The following is a 17,569-nucleotide window of genomic DNA, read 5'->3' as shown; positions in this document are numbered from 1 at the left end:
CCTGACCTGCTTTGGGTTTTGGGTGCAGGCCTTCATCTCTGAAAGTGCTGATTAACCACTGGGAAAGATCAAGCCCTTGCAGGTGCCCACTTTGAACATCCTAAAGAGGGGAGACATTTAAAATGTCTGTTTGCATCTGAAGATGTTGTTGGATACTTGAATACATTTCCATTAATCCACAGTTAAGACATGTGTTGGAGGTAACGTATGTGCATTGGTGTTGCAGCTGTCTCTACTGGCTCCTGTGATAAGGGAAGGCATCATTAAAAACTTTCTACAAGCAATGAACTCATCTTTTCAAACAAATTTACTGCAGGTAATGAATATATACATTTTGCAGTGGTTCTGTTATTTCTGCTTTGATAGGTGAAACCAGTGCCGTTTTCCTTCTTAGTAATGTTTTTCCTTTCCTCATTGCCTTCCATCAGGTTAAATGGATTTCTATGTGAAAGCCACACACAATGGCACAGCTCATCTCTAAAGTTTAGATCAGTTTACTCTTTCAATATTTCTTATTTTTCTATTTCTCTTCTTAATTTGGTTGAAAGTGTCTGTACAACTGCTACCTACTAGGTTATTGATGGCAAAATTAGCTTTGCTGTACTGTCTGGAAACAGTATTTCAGGATGAGCCTCAAGCAACATACTTAACATCTACAAGGGCTCCAATTTCATAACATCTACAAAGGCTCCAATTTAATATCCACCCATAATCTTTAAAGAAATCCCTGCAAGGAGCCATATGGTTTTGCAAAGAATCAGTTGCTGGATGAGTGGTGAGTTGTGTAACTCATTCATGGGAGTTACATTCGTGGGACTCATCCACTCTTAGGCAAATTGAGCGAAAGCTGAGGTTTTAATTTTTGATTTAAATCGAGGACAATTACATAAAATTGTGTTTGCTCAAGTTGCTGAGGTTTTTTTCCCCTTCTCCTTTTAATGAACATGGTAAATATCCACCATTCAAATATTTCTGTCTTTCTCCATCTGAAGCAACCTGATAAAAGGTAGAAGAGAGCCAGAACACCAAGGAATTCATTCAGATGCAAAAGTCACAGCCACACAACCACTCTGCACTTGCATTGATTTTCCACCTGACACAACTGTTCTGGGCTATTCAGTGTAGGAGATCATCTCCAGTTGGTCCAGTCTCCTTGGCCAAGTACACAGGTAAAGAAAACCCCAGAAGTTTGTCCAGTGACATCAATTTTTTGGGTCTGGAGGTTCTTACTTTAAAGAAAAGCCATTTATTCAATCACAAATTTAAAAGGTTAAACTGATAGCTTTAGGAGAGATTGTTTCAGACTTCTGTGTGATACCAAATTTTCTGGTGTAGTCTTTTTATAAAAGAAAAATGTAGGCAGAAGACACTTCCACTACTTTGCTAGCTGATTCTTTGCCTGGAATTGTTTTTGAACTTCACAATAAAAGAACATGTCAAGCCGAGAGAGACCCCACTGAACTTCTGAGATAGCTGTATTCAGCTTAATGATATGGAATTAAAAAGGAGGGTTTATTTTCCTGCCAAAATGGAACTTGGGCAAAAAAGCTTCCCTACAAATAATTTGGAATTAAAATAGCTTTGGTTTCAGGCCTAAAGATGCAGAAACATAATTAATAATCACTGATATTAAATTGTCACAGAGTTTGTGCCAGTTAGGTTGCAAAGAAAATACTGACCTTCCATGTGAGATGAATAGGTGCTTAACCAGCAGCTTGATCCGAGCAAAAGGGTGACGGTTGTTTGAAAGCTCTGAACTACCTCATTAGGGGTAAGGGATTTAAACAGATGTTCTCAAAGGAGAAATAGTCTGCTCATGAAACCATCGATAATGCAAGGCCAAAGATACTTGGCGACCTCCTCTAATTATGTGAAATATTGACTGTGACAACACTTCAGCCTACTGTAACATTTTATAATTCTGTCATAGGAGGAGATGAATGAACTTGCTCTGTGTGGTCTAGATCACTAATTAAATAACCATTTGTAAGTTGGATGGAGCAGGTATAGCTGTAGGAGAACCATCACAAATCAAGGAGCACTTTCCTATTTGTAGCTTATATTCATGTGTAGAATTATGTTTAAAAATGATCCTACAGTGTTTCCTGAAACTGCACGCCAGCATTGATGCACTTGACTGGTATCAACGAGGATAAATTGCTTTTTCCTCCATGGAAAGATCTATGCAGACTCTAACTGGAACCTAATTAGCATTTTTCTGTGTTAGACAATATATGTCCACATCACAAGCTAATATTTCTACATGAATGCACCCACAGAAGATCAAGGCACTTCCCATTGCACTGCAAGCTGGTGCCTTTGGGGATCTGGGGGATGCCAGCTTTTAGGGCAGGACTTGGATCAGGTGGTTCAGAAAAGGAGGAGCTTGAAGCTTGTTAATGTGTAGAAAATCTCCATCCTTTATTGGATTCAAGGGGAAACATAGTGACAAAGGACAAGGAAAAGGTATTTAATGCCTTCTTTGCCTCAGTCTTTGATAGTAAGGCCAATTGTTCCCTGGGTACCCAGTGCCTTGAGCTGGAAGACAGGGATGGGGTGCAGAATGAAGCCACCATAATCCAAGGGGAAATGGTTAGTGAGCTGCTACACCACTCAGACACACAAGAGTCCATGGGGCTGGATGGGATCCAGCACTGAGGGAGCTGGTGGAGGTGCTCACCAAGCAACTTTCAATCGCTTACCAGCTGTCCTGGCTAACCAGGGAGTTATAAGTCCATTTCTGATGTGAACCTGTTGTCATCGCTATTGGACACCAACAGGCGATGGGTCTGCATGTGCCACACAGCCATTGCACACCATTGCACAGACACCATCTGCTTGGCGGGTGTCCATTTCTAAGTAGCTTGAGCTCATAGCAATGTTGCAGTTGCTCATTCACAGGAGCGAGTCCTCGGTCATCCATCAAAATCCACTGTATTTCCTCAGCACCAGGAGAGTGCCCAAACGAGCATGCTTTCAGCCTTCAGGCCTTTTTGATATTTCCATCATCTTTTATGAGCAGCAACCAGGAAAGCCATATGGATCAAACAAGCTTTTTTTTAGGGAATTTCTTTTACTGTTATGATAAAAGAACACTTTGTCTTTATAAAGAGGTTATTTATACAGGTCAGCTCTTTCAGGCAGAAGGAAAGTCCCTGGCTTGAGGAGATCATGAGGTAGTTGGATCAAAAACAGTGCAAAGACCCCAGTTTGAGGAAAAAATACTGAAGTGTAACTAAAAGGAAGAAGGGAATGTCTCAAAAAGAAGAAAGTAGCAAGTCTTGTGAACTGTCTGGAGCCATTTATGCTTTTAAAGAGGTAGTTTGCACTTCTGTGGCTTGATATATAAGTGGAAGCAGAATCGGAAACTATTTATTAATGTTTCGTATATTAGGACCCCTTTGCATGCCCTCAGTTTCTGCAACAAGTGCATCGTGACAGTCCTGCTGACCAGCACACAGCCATTCTTTTATATTGTCCACTACTAAGACTCCCAAAATGCCTCATAAACTTTTAGGCAATTGAATCTCAATACAGCAGGGAACAAGATTTGTAGGTATTGTCTATATATGTGAAGAACAAGTTGATTTTAAGAAGATCATGTGGTAACTTCCCAGAAAAGCTGAGTGCTTTTGGGACACTGACTCCACCCCCTGAGCTGCAGCACCTCCAGCAACACGTCTGTGCCCCAGTGCAAGCTCTGCAGCGTTACTCATGCAGTCACATTCTCTGTTTCAGCTCGTTTCATGGAGGCATTAAAAGACTCTTAAATGAATCACTGCTGCTTTTCCTCTTTGCACAAGTCGTAACAGTAAAATTATATCAAATATTCCAAAAACAGTGGTGGTGAATGCGCCTCAGTAAACTATACACAAAGTTTTCTTGACTTCCTGTGAAGAGAGTCATAAAGGTCACCTCCTCCAAGAGGGACAGTAGATGTAAGACCAACATTTTTGTTCCCCTAATCACTTCTTTCATACAAAATGGGTCAGTTATTGATACATCAGTGAGACTTAGCCAGGGTGAAGCATTTTTTCGGGCAGAATCTCTCTGAATCCATGGTCTGCAGCTGTGCGTGAGTCTGCTCTGGAGCAACCCCTTCAACAGCCTCTGTCAGGGGCTTGCAGAGCTCTGGATGTCCAGTTCTGCCCCAGGTCATGTAGCTGGAATTGTAGGAAATTGGGTTGTTTGCTTTTTTCTAATCTAAACACAAACCTGGCACTCAGTAATTTCAAACGGACAAGATATATTTATAGGAATAGTAGAGAAAACTGCACTGCCAGCAGTGGTCTGAACTGGGAAACTGTGACAGCCTGCTCTCATCTTAAATCACAGAAGAGACTCTGTCATTGCCTTTGTCACCGTGTTCCTACATGGCCATGAAAGAGGCACAGCCACTGAGAGCCACAGCTTCCTGGGGTTTTTTAAGAAAAAAAAAATCTAAATTTATTTAGAAATTATTTAATCTAAAAAAAATTCTAAAGTATCTTTTTTAGGAAAAAATTATGCAACAGATTTATTTAAGCTCATCAATCTGTGGGATGTATAAAGCACTTTAGATTTTTAGATAAGAGTAAAAATGAATTTTATAGAGCTCTGAACTTCCTCTCCCTTCAGCAAAAGCGTGCCTAGTTAATTATACACACAAATCCTGTTTTTTTTATCCATCCACATCAGAAACCCAGGGCATTTCTGCCGGTTTTGGACCCGCACACAGGAGGACCGCTGGAGCCAGCGCTCCCTAAGGAGGGGCTGCGGGGTGGCCACCCCTCCCCAGCTCCTCCGAGCCCCTTGCCAGCAGATGGCAATGCAGGAGAGCCTGCGGCCGCCCAGCGCCACAGGGGCTGGGGCTGAGCTCGGTGCTCCTGGAAAAAAAGCACCGCCTTACAAATCCTGCTGCATTATTTTTGACGTGCCCTGCAAGGGAGGCAACCGCTTGCACTATCAGCAAGTTATTTCCTTTTGGTTTTAAAGTATAGGATTTGAACTTGTGGGCTTGTAGCACTGATCTGTGGCAATGGGTTTGATGTCCCAGATCCAAAACCTTTGGGATGACCTGTGACGATATCCAAGTGCCTAGAGGTTTTCAGCAACCAAAAGTGGAAATTATAATTTTTATACATGCACACACATATATATGTAATATATAAATATATGCAATGTAAATACAGATGTCACATATCTACATTCAGCTCCGGGGGCCCCCAATATAAGAAGGACATGGAGCTGTTGGAGCAGGTCCAGAGGAGGCCATGAAGATGATCAGGGGCTGGAGCACCTCTCCTGTGAAGACAGGCTGAGAAAGTTGGGGCTGTTCAGCTTGGAGAAAAAAAGGAAGACCTTATTGCAGCCTTCCAGTACTTAAAGGGGTCCTACAGGAAAGAAGGGGAGGGACTTGTTATCAGGTAGTGTAGTGATACGATGAGGGGTAACTGTTTTACATTTAGAGTAGAGATTAGGAATAAAGTATTCGCTATGGGTGAGGTGAGACACTGGCCCAGGTTGCCCAGGGAAGCTGTGGATGCCCCCTCCCTGGCAGTGCCCAAGGCCAGGTTGGACCCCCATGGCAGGGGTTGGACTGGATGAGCTTTAAGGTCCCTTCCAACCCAAACCATTCTGTGATTCTATGATTATCTTTATTTCTATATATTTATATAAATATATAATGTTGCTTAAGAACTCTGCTTACAACACATTCTGACATATTGTTGCATCTTCTGTCTATTGCAAGGCTACACTGTTTCCAGGCCATGAATAAGTCCTTAAACAGATCAAAGTCTTTAACGTGATCAGAGTCTTGTAATAAAACAGGCAAGGAAGAGATTTTATTTGAAGAAAACATTCCTGAGTACTTTTAATGACAACTAAAAAGAGAACGCATCTCTCTGAGAAAGCACTGAAGGTGGAGGCATTTTCCAAGCAGGAAGTGGCTCCAGAGCAAATGAAGTGAATGGCAAGAAGTCCCCTTACACGTGTAAACACAGCATATGTTTACTTACTAAAAATGAGGAATAAAATTATCTGCAATTGATACAATTCCTCTCATCTCCATATGCTGGTATCACTGCTTGGACTCTGTTTTAATCAGTGCAATAAAAACCTGTTTGTAGTGCTTAGGAAAACAAACGCATACATTGCAAAAATACACTATCTTGTCTTTTCAAAAGCAACGTAGGTAACTGGCCTCAAACTGCGCAGAAATACTTTAACATTGATCCGTATTCTGGATTTACTGCTTAGAAAAGCAGCAGCTCTTACTATTTCAGGACCACCAGCTTACCGAAAATATGTTGATGTTATATTGAATCATACTGTGGCAGCAGCAGGGTTAAACAGTTACAGGGCAACAACGAGAAGCTGTAAGTAGTGGGCATTTAGCTGGCATTAGAGCACGGCTGATGCTAGAATAATAGAAATTCTCCAAAGTTCTTGAACAAAAATCAGTGATACATAGAAAGGGTCCAAGAACAAACTGCAGAAAAGAAATGGTTGAAGTAGTGCCTAGAAAAAAAGATTTAAATCAGTTTTGATTATAACCTTTCTATGATTCTATGATCTGAAACAGAATTGAGAGGTAGCTTGTTCATTAAATAAAAGGATCTTCAGGGGAAAACATCACATATTCAATGATCTTGAGTATAGCAGTGAAAGACACAAGGAACAAAAGATGAATTCAAACTGGAAGCCAGGTACATATTTTACCAGTGAGGAAACAGATTCTGTGTCTCATGATGATGTTTTTCTGACAGATGTGCTCCAACCAGACAAGCCTGTCTTGTAAATAGTTTTGAGAGATGACATCTAAAATCAAGACACCAGAGATCTGTCACTTCTGGCTCTTTTGGAAGGCATTAAGGTATGGAGAAGGCTTTTTACACAAAACAGAGATGGCAGGACATGAAATACCTGGTGACTTGGTTAGACAGTAAATATTAAAAGCAGGAGCCCTGGCTACTGCTGCTGTGAAGTTGTCAGTGGATCCCAGAAAGAGGACAGAGTAGAGGGAGAGCATTTTGCAAGTAGAGTTTAAGGAAAAGTCTATTAGGACACCTTGAAGAGTCCTTGAGCGAAAACAACTACTGTAAGTTTCCAAGCATGTTCCCAATTTCAAGAGGCAGTTACCTGGGGACAGATAAGGGGATAGGAAGGTTCCTCTCATGGTGGAAACCGTATGAGCAGCCCCTTTCACTGCTCACAGCAGGGAGGACTGCTTGGAGCAGAAACTATAGAATAATATAGAACAGAAATTCTAGAACAATATAGGACAGAAATTCTCCATGCTGGTATACTTAATGGGACTTGCACAAAGTTTCAGAACATTCAAGAAAACATCACTCTGGCCTAGACATTTTAGCATCACTTCAACTGAGCGTGGGACACTTTCTGGAGGAGCCCAACCCATTGCTGCTTTCAATATGCAACCAGGCCATAATCTTTATTCCAGCTGTTAGAACAATCTTGATGGTTTGATTTTTCTTGTGATACGAAATAATGAAAGTAAAGATTAATTTTAACCTACTCAGATCCTAGCTGGAGGTATTATTATGCAACAGTAATTTTTAAACAGACACCTGAAGGTTCAGTGCTACATTTGTTGGCCCAAAGTTTCTCCTTGGCTTCTTCAGCCAAGACAACAATAATGGTACCAGCACTGGAAATCCAAGGCGTGGAGGAGAGGAATGAAGACAAATACCTTATTCAGGTTAAAATTTAATCCAGCATCTCACATCTTCAAACATTGATATCACAGGCTATGCTATCTATGGTTTTCTGTTGCAAAGAAACCACTCATTATCCTTTGTTAACTGGTTCAGAATGAGAGAGGTATTTCTGGATGTGGCAACTGCTACTCCTACTCCAGTGAGGAATTCTTAATTTTACCTCCTCAGAGAGGACTTCAAACACAGAGCTAGGAAATACGTTTTGGCTAAGGGTAGGAGAATTTATTTCTTAACAGGGCAGATGACATTCTTTCCAATTATTATAAAAATTAAGACGTGATAGGTGTGTCAAACAAGGTCTATTATGAAACTGAATAATTATTCCCTTATACTGAATAATTAGCTCTCCTGTAAAAAACAGCACCCTTTTTATTCACTGTTTTTTGAAGTGGGATAATGCATCACTGAAGGTAGGGAGCTGGCAATGGATGTGACAGTGAAATTCCAAGTAAACAGATACCACAAAGTCTGGATCATCAGAGGGTATGTGTATCTGAGATCAACATTTACAAAGACACTCACGCCCACAGAGACAGTCCTGGTGCATCTCCTCACCACCCAGCCTGAATTTCCAGTTTCCCATGGTGGAAGTCAGCCCTAGAAACTGATGGTTCTTATGGCCATGAATAAGATCAAATTATTTCTGGTGGCCATAAGATCCTGTGCACAGATGAGCAGGACAATGAGATGATGACCTGAGTGTGCACAGTTTAAAACAGAACATCATGTCACGATCCTCCTGGAGAAACAGCCTTGTCTCCCACACCACATAGCAAAACAGCTTATGCTGAGGAGCCACCCAGTCTCCCAAAATAAGGAGGGGCAAGGTGGTTCCAATCCTGCTGCGGGGTTTGCACCCTCCTGCACAGCAATTCTGTCAGCAGAGCTGGGCGAGTGGACCTGGTTCCAGCTGGGGAGTTCACTGGGCATCACAGTACAATGCCAGGATGATGATCTACCTGGAAAGAATTCATGTAGAGCCCTATATAATGGTTCCCTAAGACCAATTCCACCCTGAACCCCTTCAATTTTTAATGAAATCTTTCTATGGTTTGCATCCCTAATGCTGCTACTTTAAACACGTACCCTGAAGAACTTCCCACAGCTCCCGCCTTGCCTCTTCTGAGCAATTTGTCTTGCTGTGGTTTGCAAAGAAGGAAAAGGAAATTGTCTCCTGATTTTATTATCTGTTTATTTCCTCTTGGGGAATTCATCTATATGATCCTTCTTGTGAGGAACAAAATATTCAAGCTACTGATCTTTTTGTCCTGAAGTGAATAGACTTTATCATCTTTCTCTCCTCACTCTTCCTTCTGGCTGTGTCAGGAAGAAGTCCTGGCTGGGAACTTGGATGAGCTCCCAGGGAAGATTTGCTTCTCTGCTCTGTGGGGTAGATAAAACTCTTTCCTTGAGAAATGCACAGCATAGAAGTTAATCTTATGGGATAGGAAACAGGGTCAAAGGAGTAGGTACAGATGTAGGTTCCAGTCCCTTGGGTGTTATCCCCCACTTAATCAGCTTGGATTTTCCACATTAGTTTGGGAATGAAGGAAATGCCTTATCCTGAGCCAGCTGGGCTGGGAAGGGGATTCTAAACTACTCCATTACATTTCTCATCTACTCCACTACTCCATCACCAGGCCCCTTTAGGTACAGATGTAGGTTCCAGTCCCTTGGGTGTTATCCCCCACTTAATCAGCTTGGATTTTCCACATTAGTTTGGGAATGAAGGAAATGCCTTATCCTGAGCCAGCTGGGCTGGGAAGGGAAGGGGATTCTAAACTACTCCATTAGATTTCTCATCTACTCCACTACTCCATCACCGGGCCCCTTTGCAGCCCTCGCTCCCTCACCCTGATGACAGCATCATGTGAGGGTTGCATTTCTCTTTTGCAAAGATGCAACACATTGGAGGCGGGCCCCTTTGCAGCCCTCGCTCCCTCACCCTGATGACAGCTGACAGCGAGGGTTGCATTTCTCTTTTGCAAAGATGCAACACATTGGAGGCTCAAAGCCCTCCACGATCATGGTGTATAGTGTGGAGTCTTTCCCGTGAGGTCCTAATCGACAGCTGAATGAACTCTGGTGCTAAAACAGTCTCCTTTATTGGTTAGTCCTCTTCTCAAGGTCACCTGTTTTTCTTCCTGATCGTATTCCAGCACCCTCTGGGCTGAGGCTGTCCACTATTTTTGTCCCATCAGCACATCCCTGCTTATTGTGGAGCGTCAGTGATGACAAGGAGTATCAGCTCCACGATAGATCCCCAAGAATCCCCGTCAGTCACCCTGCCCTTCACACTGCCTTTCATCCTATCTCCAGATCCTCATGCGATTTCCAGTTCCCACCTTCTCCAGTCGTTAGCTGATGCCATCACACGCAGTAACGCACTGCAGCTCCCACCAGTGCTGAAGAGTTCCATTTTTACTTGGAGCAAGAAGCGAGGTGCTGGGTGTAGTTCTGTAATCAAGTCTGGATCTCAACCACGCAGTAGTTTCATGTAATAGTTTCATGTTATCCTACAATTGATTTCCTCTGGCTTGCAATACACATCTCTGATAACTTTAACATGGTCAAATATCAGGATTTTATGGTGAAGCCTGAAATATCTCATTCAAAACTGTGAGCTCCTCAGTGAAATTAATTTGTCGCTAGCTAGCAATGATAGGGACTAATTTAATTTTTGAAATTAAGACCTTCCCTTTACAGATTCTTTGAATACAAGTGCAAATTTTCTTCCTCTGCCTGTGTGCCAAGGAGACTTTATTCTACTCAGACCCCTCTGGCTGTACGAAGAAGAAGTGTTAGTAAAGAGATAAGAGATGCTGCTGTCCACCTCTGGCCATCCTAGATCTCTTCCTAAAACCAAGAGGAGGTTGAGCTGCTAAAACCTTCAGAAAACTTAATCAGCAGAGCCAATTCTTTAACAGAAATAAATAAAAATGTTGCCTTTCAGGGTGGCTAGGAATTACACGTATTGCAGAACCAACTAGACATTGAATCTTCAGTGAAGCACCATGGCAGGGAGATCTAACCTGCAGATATCCCTCGCCATCAAATAGAAACAAATAATTACTACAGCGTTCAACCTCCAGAAGAAACAACTCGTGTTTTATCTGATCAAGGATCTGATAAAGATCAGATCTGATCAAAAGCCCTGTTGATCTGAGCAGGAGTGCATGAATTCAGAAAGCACGGAGGCAGATGGCTGGGACAGCACACTCACTAAAGCCTGGTTTTGTCTTTAAAGATGCAGCTTATTCGCACCAAATCGCAGGAAGAAACACCACGCTGAGCAGAATCCGATACCTCATTATGGAAGAAGGAGAAAGAGGATGGAAGAGATCTGAATACTCATTTTGTTACACCAAGTGACCTCTCCATCATGCTACAGGACACCCCGTGCACGAGAACACAGTGCGGCCGTGGCTCTCAAAGCACGCCCTCATAAAGTGCTTGGTGCATCTCCCAACACGCTCTGCTCAGGCTGGAGCATGAAAAAAGAAAGCCAAAGTGTTACATTTTTTTCCTGAGCAGTGGCCTATCAAGCATGTTCAAAGGTTTCCTTTTGGCAGACTACCAGCTGTACATTATTTTCTTATTCTTCCTCTTCCAAATAATCTTTTTTTTCCTAGAAGTAATCTTATTAATGAGCAGGAAAGGACATGCTTATAATATTAAAAAGCCCCAAAACCATGCCAGCCCATCAGACTTTAAAGTTTCCTGCAAAATGTTTTGCCTCACACAATATCAGCTTCACTACTTCCTACTTACAGTGTTGCAACCTCAGCATCTTGAACCCTTCTGAGCCTGGTAGATGATGGAATACTTCAAGCTGAAAAAGGTGTTGCAGAAACCCATGGCATCATGAACAGTTACCAATATGAAGTTACCAATCTCTCTCTCTCCTTTTGAAATATTGGAGAATCTTCAGCATTTATTCTAGGGGTTTGGACAGCAACCAACAGAAGGAAAAGTTAAGGCAACTTTCAGCCTCTGTGTAAGTGTGGAAACTGGAGAAACCTGCCCACAACTGGGAAAATTGTTGCCTTCAAACAGGAACACCACAGCCAAAATCCAGAGCCTCAAGTCTCATTTTGCTAAATCGCTTGGTGAGACTGAAAAAACATCACAGTAAAGAATATTGTTCATTTACAGCTCAGCCCGATCTTGAGAGGGGACAACATTCACTTTACTAAGCAATCTCTTCCATTTCAAAAGGATGTATTTCATGGTATAGGCAGGAACCTGTACCTTTAAGGACATACATGGATTGTCTTCTGTCTTCCACCTCAGCACGCTGCCAGGTATTTAGATAAGATGCAGGTTATCCATAAAATAGATTAGGAATCTCACCTAAAGTAGCTGATGGCCACTTTTTGATTGAGATGCAACACAGGCATCACTGGGAACACGACAAGACATGCAACTGGCAGAAAAGGCTTGGTTTCTATAGAGTAGGTTATGGCCTTATTTGCTGACGTTTCCACATGTGGTTACAGTCCGGTTGTGCAGCTGATTCCCCATCCTATGGTTTATGATCTTACTGCTCTGCAAGATATTGCTAGAGCCAGACAGGTTTAATAAGATCTTTACTCAAACTCAGCTGTTGAGGAAAGCCTCTATAACCCTGGCCCAGCTCCACCAATGTTACACAAATCACACTTCCAAAGTCCTCTTCTCAGCATTCCCACAGGCAGGAATCAGTGCAGCGATAGAAGTTATTAAAATAGCATTTACAGCAATAAGTTTATACGTATTATGGGTCGTGTACTGGTCTTGGTTTAATGTCTGAAGCCACTTGTGATGCAAGCTATGAACTGATACCTCTGTTGGGGTCTGAGCTCAAGGCTGCAGAAAGCAGCCAGGGAATGCAAAGCAGAACTCAAGCTGCACCAAAGCAATCCTTCTCCCCTTCATTTCTGATCCTTATGAAGCTGGAAGACTTCTACAGCATAGAGCAAGCCTGAAGATGAAAATCAGGCTACAGGTGTGCGTACTGGACACAGTCCACAGGGGTCAGCCAGGAGGCTACAACTCCCTGCAGCAAACAGGTCTTGCTGTAATCAAAATAAGTTGGTTGATTGTGGATTTCTGAAGTGAGCAATCGTGGGCAACAAACAGTTGGAGCTCCCGTAGGCTCCTCCTGGATCCCCTTTATAACTCACCATCAAGAACTTGGACCTCATGGTGGCACCTGGCCCTCTGAAATGACACTTCCCATAAACAGAGGCCCTCCTGTTGTAGGATAGCTGCTCTCCTCCCCTCACTTCCAAAACCAGTTTTTTTGGGATCATGGATTTCTCCACCACTCTGCTTAGGCCACAGGAAGCAAAAAGGGCTGAAATCTCAGGAAACCACAGCTCTAACCACTACTTAAGAGAAGCAAAAGCAACAATTTCCATGCCCTACAATTGTTGTGTAGTTACCACACATTTCCTCAGGGCTGGTAAGAAATCCACCCCTTCCTCACTGCTTTAGCCTTTTACACACTTCTGTAAAGTAGGGAAAAACAAGGTTACCATTCTCAAAGTTATCTTTGCCCTTGTGCTATGATGTCAAAGAAAAGCAGATGCTGTTCCACTTGGGTTTCAGCAATGCTGTGCCCCAGTGATGTCCTCTCCCCTTCTGAGTTGATGATGCTTCAACTCTTGCCCCATGGGGAAGGAACAGATCTGTTACTGCTTAACTGACAGCCAATTACTCCAGTTACAGATGCAAATCCTCTCATTATCTGTCTCCACCTACTTTTGGCACATTGCTTTTCTTCTAAGGAATCCCTAAAGCTTCGGAAAATGCTGAGGAAAAGAGACTCTGCCAGCAGCAAGTGCAGGAACGCTGCTCTCTGCTAAGTTGGGAGCTCTGCAACATCCCAGATAGACCTGTTCTGAAGCATCAGTAGTGCGTGCTTACTGAAAACAGCATTTTCAGACAAAGCTTAAAGGAAATCCCACTGTATTCACAGTTTGAGTGGCTGATAAAGTCAGTTTAGATATCTGTGACCTCCAAGTGCTGAACATGAACAGAAGTAGTGGTCCCTCCAGGATGCTTTGTTCACATCCTTTAAAGCACTTGGTCACCCATCAAAAGCTCACAGCTAGCATCTCACACAGGTTTTTAAGAGAAAGTCTCTAGGATTTTGGGCAGGCTTTTAGCAAGTGACAGAAAAAAAGAGGTGTCAGGAACATCAAGTGGAGGGCACTGTTTATATATGAAAAGTTTAAAAAGAACTTATTATATGAGATGCTCTGAAGTTGGAGCCTGAAGAGCAGCATTTCTGGTTGTGGTGGGTTTTGTTTTGGTTTTCTTTTAATCTTGCAGAACACTAAAAAAACCAACACGTGGAAGTTGCACTCTTTTATGAGTGAAGTTTTTTCACATTTAAATACAAAGCAGCTTTCTAATTTTATATAATCAAGAAATGGAAAACGATTTTTATTAACATGTTTTACATTTACAATCTTTTATTAGCTAATCAACATCAACATGCAAAAATAAGCGCTAAATACAAACCTCTACAATATGGTTTTGTTTAAACTACAATGGTTTAATTCTTTTGAAAAGTCGTAAGGATGTGTTCTGTAGTTGTTAAAATTGAACTATTAGTTTCAGTAATGAATACTATTTAGACCCTAAAATTATGTAATCATCCTGCAAGGCATCTTCAGAAACTTTGCCCAACACTTAAGAATACCAGCTCATTTTCATGTGAGTACATTCTCAAAGCAAGAAATAAGGCAGTAGCACTAATGATTTCATATTGAACCCTATGCACATAACTAATAACTTTAGAAGGACTTTAACACTATGGTAGACTGGAAAAAGAACATTTAAACAAGCATTGGATTTTGCCTGAAATGTTCTCGGTTCCTCTTGATACTTCAGCAACCTCCTTAAAATATTTGGGTTTGGAAAAAGACTTCGTACTCCTTCAAACCAGTCCCTGGTCGATCCTCCAGAGAAGCCAGACTTGTGTCAAAGATATCAATATCTTCCCATGGAAATAAGTTACAAACTCATGTTCAGTATTACTTCCCGAGAGGATCATAAAGAAGGCAAAGAGGAGCTTAAAGGAGAACACGTTGGTAGTACTGAAAACTTTGATAACAAAAGGGTCTTGGACAATTGTGAAAAAGAGGGAAGAAAAATGGATTTAATTTCAGATCTGTTGTAACTTTCCCCCCAGTGCAAGTGTCCATCTTTAAAGAAAGTTATCCTTTAGAAGATGAAAGTACTTTTGAGAAGAGTCCAATTTTTGACCTTATGTTACAAAACCTTAACAATCAAAATTTGTCTTTTTTTCAAGTACAAACTTAAGTCATAATCCTCTTTTTAATTTTTCTTTTTTTCTATTTTCTTTTTTTTTTTTCCTTTTAAAATTCCCCCCCCCCCCCCCAAGAGTGTTTACTGTTGCTCATTGATCTTTGGTCGCAAGAAACAAGAATGCCACCGACAGGTCTGATCCCCAAGGTGGCAGATTTTGCTTCTTTGCCACACGTTAAGGCCCCCCCCTTTACAGGGTATGCCAATATACACTGTGTCAAAACTCCAGCGGCACTTCATCAGGTGTTTTATGGACCTACATGATGTAGACTTTCTCAGCTTGTGAGAAGTTGAAGACTTCTTTGGTTCTTGGGCAAATTACTTTGTCATCTTGGCGAATAGAAAGCAGAGACTGGAAAAGAATGAAATCAAAAGATAATATTGACAATAATAACTCAAAGCATTAAATGTTCAGTAAATAAATCTCTTTTTTAAAATGATGTTATAGTCTGAGGTAAAAATCTTTGCCCACTAAATTTACTTACTCTACATTATCGCTCTCCAGAGGGAATGATTTCCAACGCCATTTAATTTCATGTTATAAATTCATATATTCAATCCGACATCCGCTTCTTTAAAGACCAATTTAATCACATAAATATACAGTCCTTTAAAAATTACTGCCAGAATTTACTTCTCTTCTGTTAACACAGAAGATATGTCTAGCTATGATTGCACTTATAAGCTCTTATTTTGATATGGAAAGTTATTATAACCACTGCTATTTTAGACTTCAGTAAGTCATTGACTTCACCACTTACATTGTATCCATAGACATATCCATTTGGTAACATCATAGGAGGATTATTTTCGTTCATGACATCCCCCGAAATCTTGCAGACTAGTCGGGAGTTGGCACAATGTGCCATAGGCAGCGGCTGAGCCAGCTTGTTCAGGGATTTGCTACACACAGGGCAGTCTGGGTTTTTTGAGCTCCCATCCTCTTTGTAACACTGTCTGTTGCACAGAGAGTTAAGGAGCTGCCACCACAGAATGCAACAGTTTGTTCATGATAAACATTAGAAAAGATAGTAAACTGTGCAAATATAATTACATTATAATTCAAGCTTAATGTGTACATATAAGAATTAAGTGCTTGCTTTGTTTCAAGAAACAAGAGTGAGCAACAAGTGCCTGGCACCCTCTGCAGGTAAAGTTTCTAATATAGCAGCACCCATCCTTCTCCAATACACCACAGCACATAGCAAATCCAATTGAGTTTCAGGGTGCGTTTGAATATTCACATAAAAGACAGGGTAAATTAGGGTGTAAGTGCTTAAAAAAAGTAATAATTCTGACCCAGCTCACTAACTTTTGCAGATACACATGGAAAGATTGCCTGCTATGCAAACACAATGCAGGTTCCACCTTAAAAGTTTGAGTTTAGGTTTGTTGTTTTTTTTTAACCATTATGCCAGATATTATAATCTCCCCTTAATTTAACAGAGAGACCAACTCGTACTCCATTTAGACAACACACCAGCAAAAATATTCCAGTGTCACATTTCCACTCTGAGCTCGCTGAAAAGCATCCACAGAACGAAAAACCCCCACAATGCTTTTTTGTACTCAACAGTGGTATCTGCATTAAAGGATACGGTGTTTTTATAGCTGAAAGGCCTGCCTGGAGTGTTATAGTAAAAACAGAATTGTTTCCCAGCTGATGTAGTCTGTAGTTATCATATCTAAACTGTTGGATCAGCATTCTCCATCGAGCAGGGTCCAAGAGATCCTGTTAAAAAAAACAGCACAACCGTAAGTTCTTTTCAATTTAATTGTCCCTGGGGAAAAAAGCCTGGGAGTGGCAAATTGTGCAAAACTCACCAGACTGAATCCATCACAAAATAAAGTATACATGCTAGTGCACAGTATGAATGTACTTGTTTAGAAAGTACCTTTTAACACCACTTTACTAGAAATAGGATTACTTAAAGTAGCCGGCATAACATTCAATCTCCAAACTTTGTTTTTGTTACACTTGTGGACGTGAACTTATGAAACACAAGATCCCAGTTCAAAGAAAACGCTTTGTTTTTTACAGTAAGCACATTATCGATGCAAAGGTCCAAACGAAGTGATTCTGCAGCAAGAGATCCCTACGTACAACCTTCCTTGCTCTACCAAAAGCCATCAAACTGCAGATCCCAGTCCCATCCCCTCTGTCAGCTACCAAAAGTTCTCATTAAGGTAAGTCAGTCCTGGCAAGGCTGGTTTTTGCCTTTAGTTTTCTAAAATGCTGTCTACTTATGAAGCAATGTTAATATTGTGGAACAATATTAACAGAGGCTCGACAGCGTCTGAACCATTAACATCGAGAAGTCGGAAGTGTTTTTTACCTCAAGTCAGGCTAATTATGCCGATACTTCTTTGTAATACACAATGATTACAGAATTCTGTAAAAAGGTTTCAATTTGAAGAGCTGGAACAACCCCAGGTTAGAGAAAGCTTAGGTAGGCTATGCATTTAAGGCCAAAATTCTTTAATGTTTAATGTAATGCTAAGGGTTACCTAAAAACCAGAACAGTAAT

At 41.3% G+C, this 17,569-nt stretch overlaps 1 protein-coding gene across 3 annotated transcripts in view; it reads right to left on the bottom strand.

Annotated features, from left to right (window-relative positions):
- Positions 1-14,156: 14,156 nt before the first annotated feature.
- MAEA (macrophage erythroblast attacher) overlaps positions 14,157-17,569 on the bottom strand; it is a 47,716-nt gene continuing 44,303 nt past the window's right edge. For all 3 annotated transcript variants that reach the window (XM_010190008.1, XM_010190009.1, XM_010190010.1), the window contains 3 exons: positions 16,640-16,773; positions 15,803-15,998; positions 14,157-15,393 (listed from right to left, as the gene is read on the bottom strand). In XM_010190008.1, coding sequence (XP_010188310.1) covers positions 15,298-15,393; positions 15,803-15,998; positions 16,640-16,773 — 426 coding nt within the window. In that variant the 3' untranslated portion in view covers positions 14,157-15,297. The remainder of the gene's footprint in view (positions 15,394-15,802; positions 15,999-16,639; positions 16,774-17,569) is intronic.

The sequence above is a fragment of the Mesitornis unicolor genome, unplaced genomic scaffold, assembly GCF_000695765.1.
Source record: "Mesitornis unicolor isolate BGI_N332 unplaced genomic scaffold, ASM69576v1 scaffold14168, whole genome shotgun sequence".
Taxonomy (NCBI): domain Eukaryota; kingdom Metazoa; phylum Chordata; class Aves; order Mesitornithiformes; family Mesitornithidae; genus Mesitornis; species Mesitornis unicolor.
The sequence above is the reverse complement of the archived record's forward strand: the minus strand, read 5'-3'. Positions and strand labels throughout refer to the sequence as shown.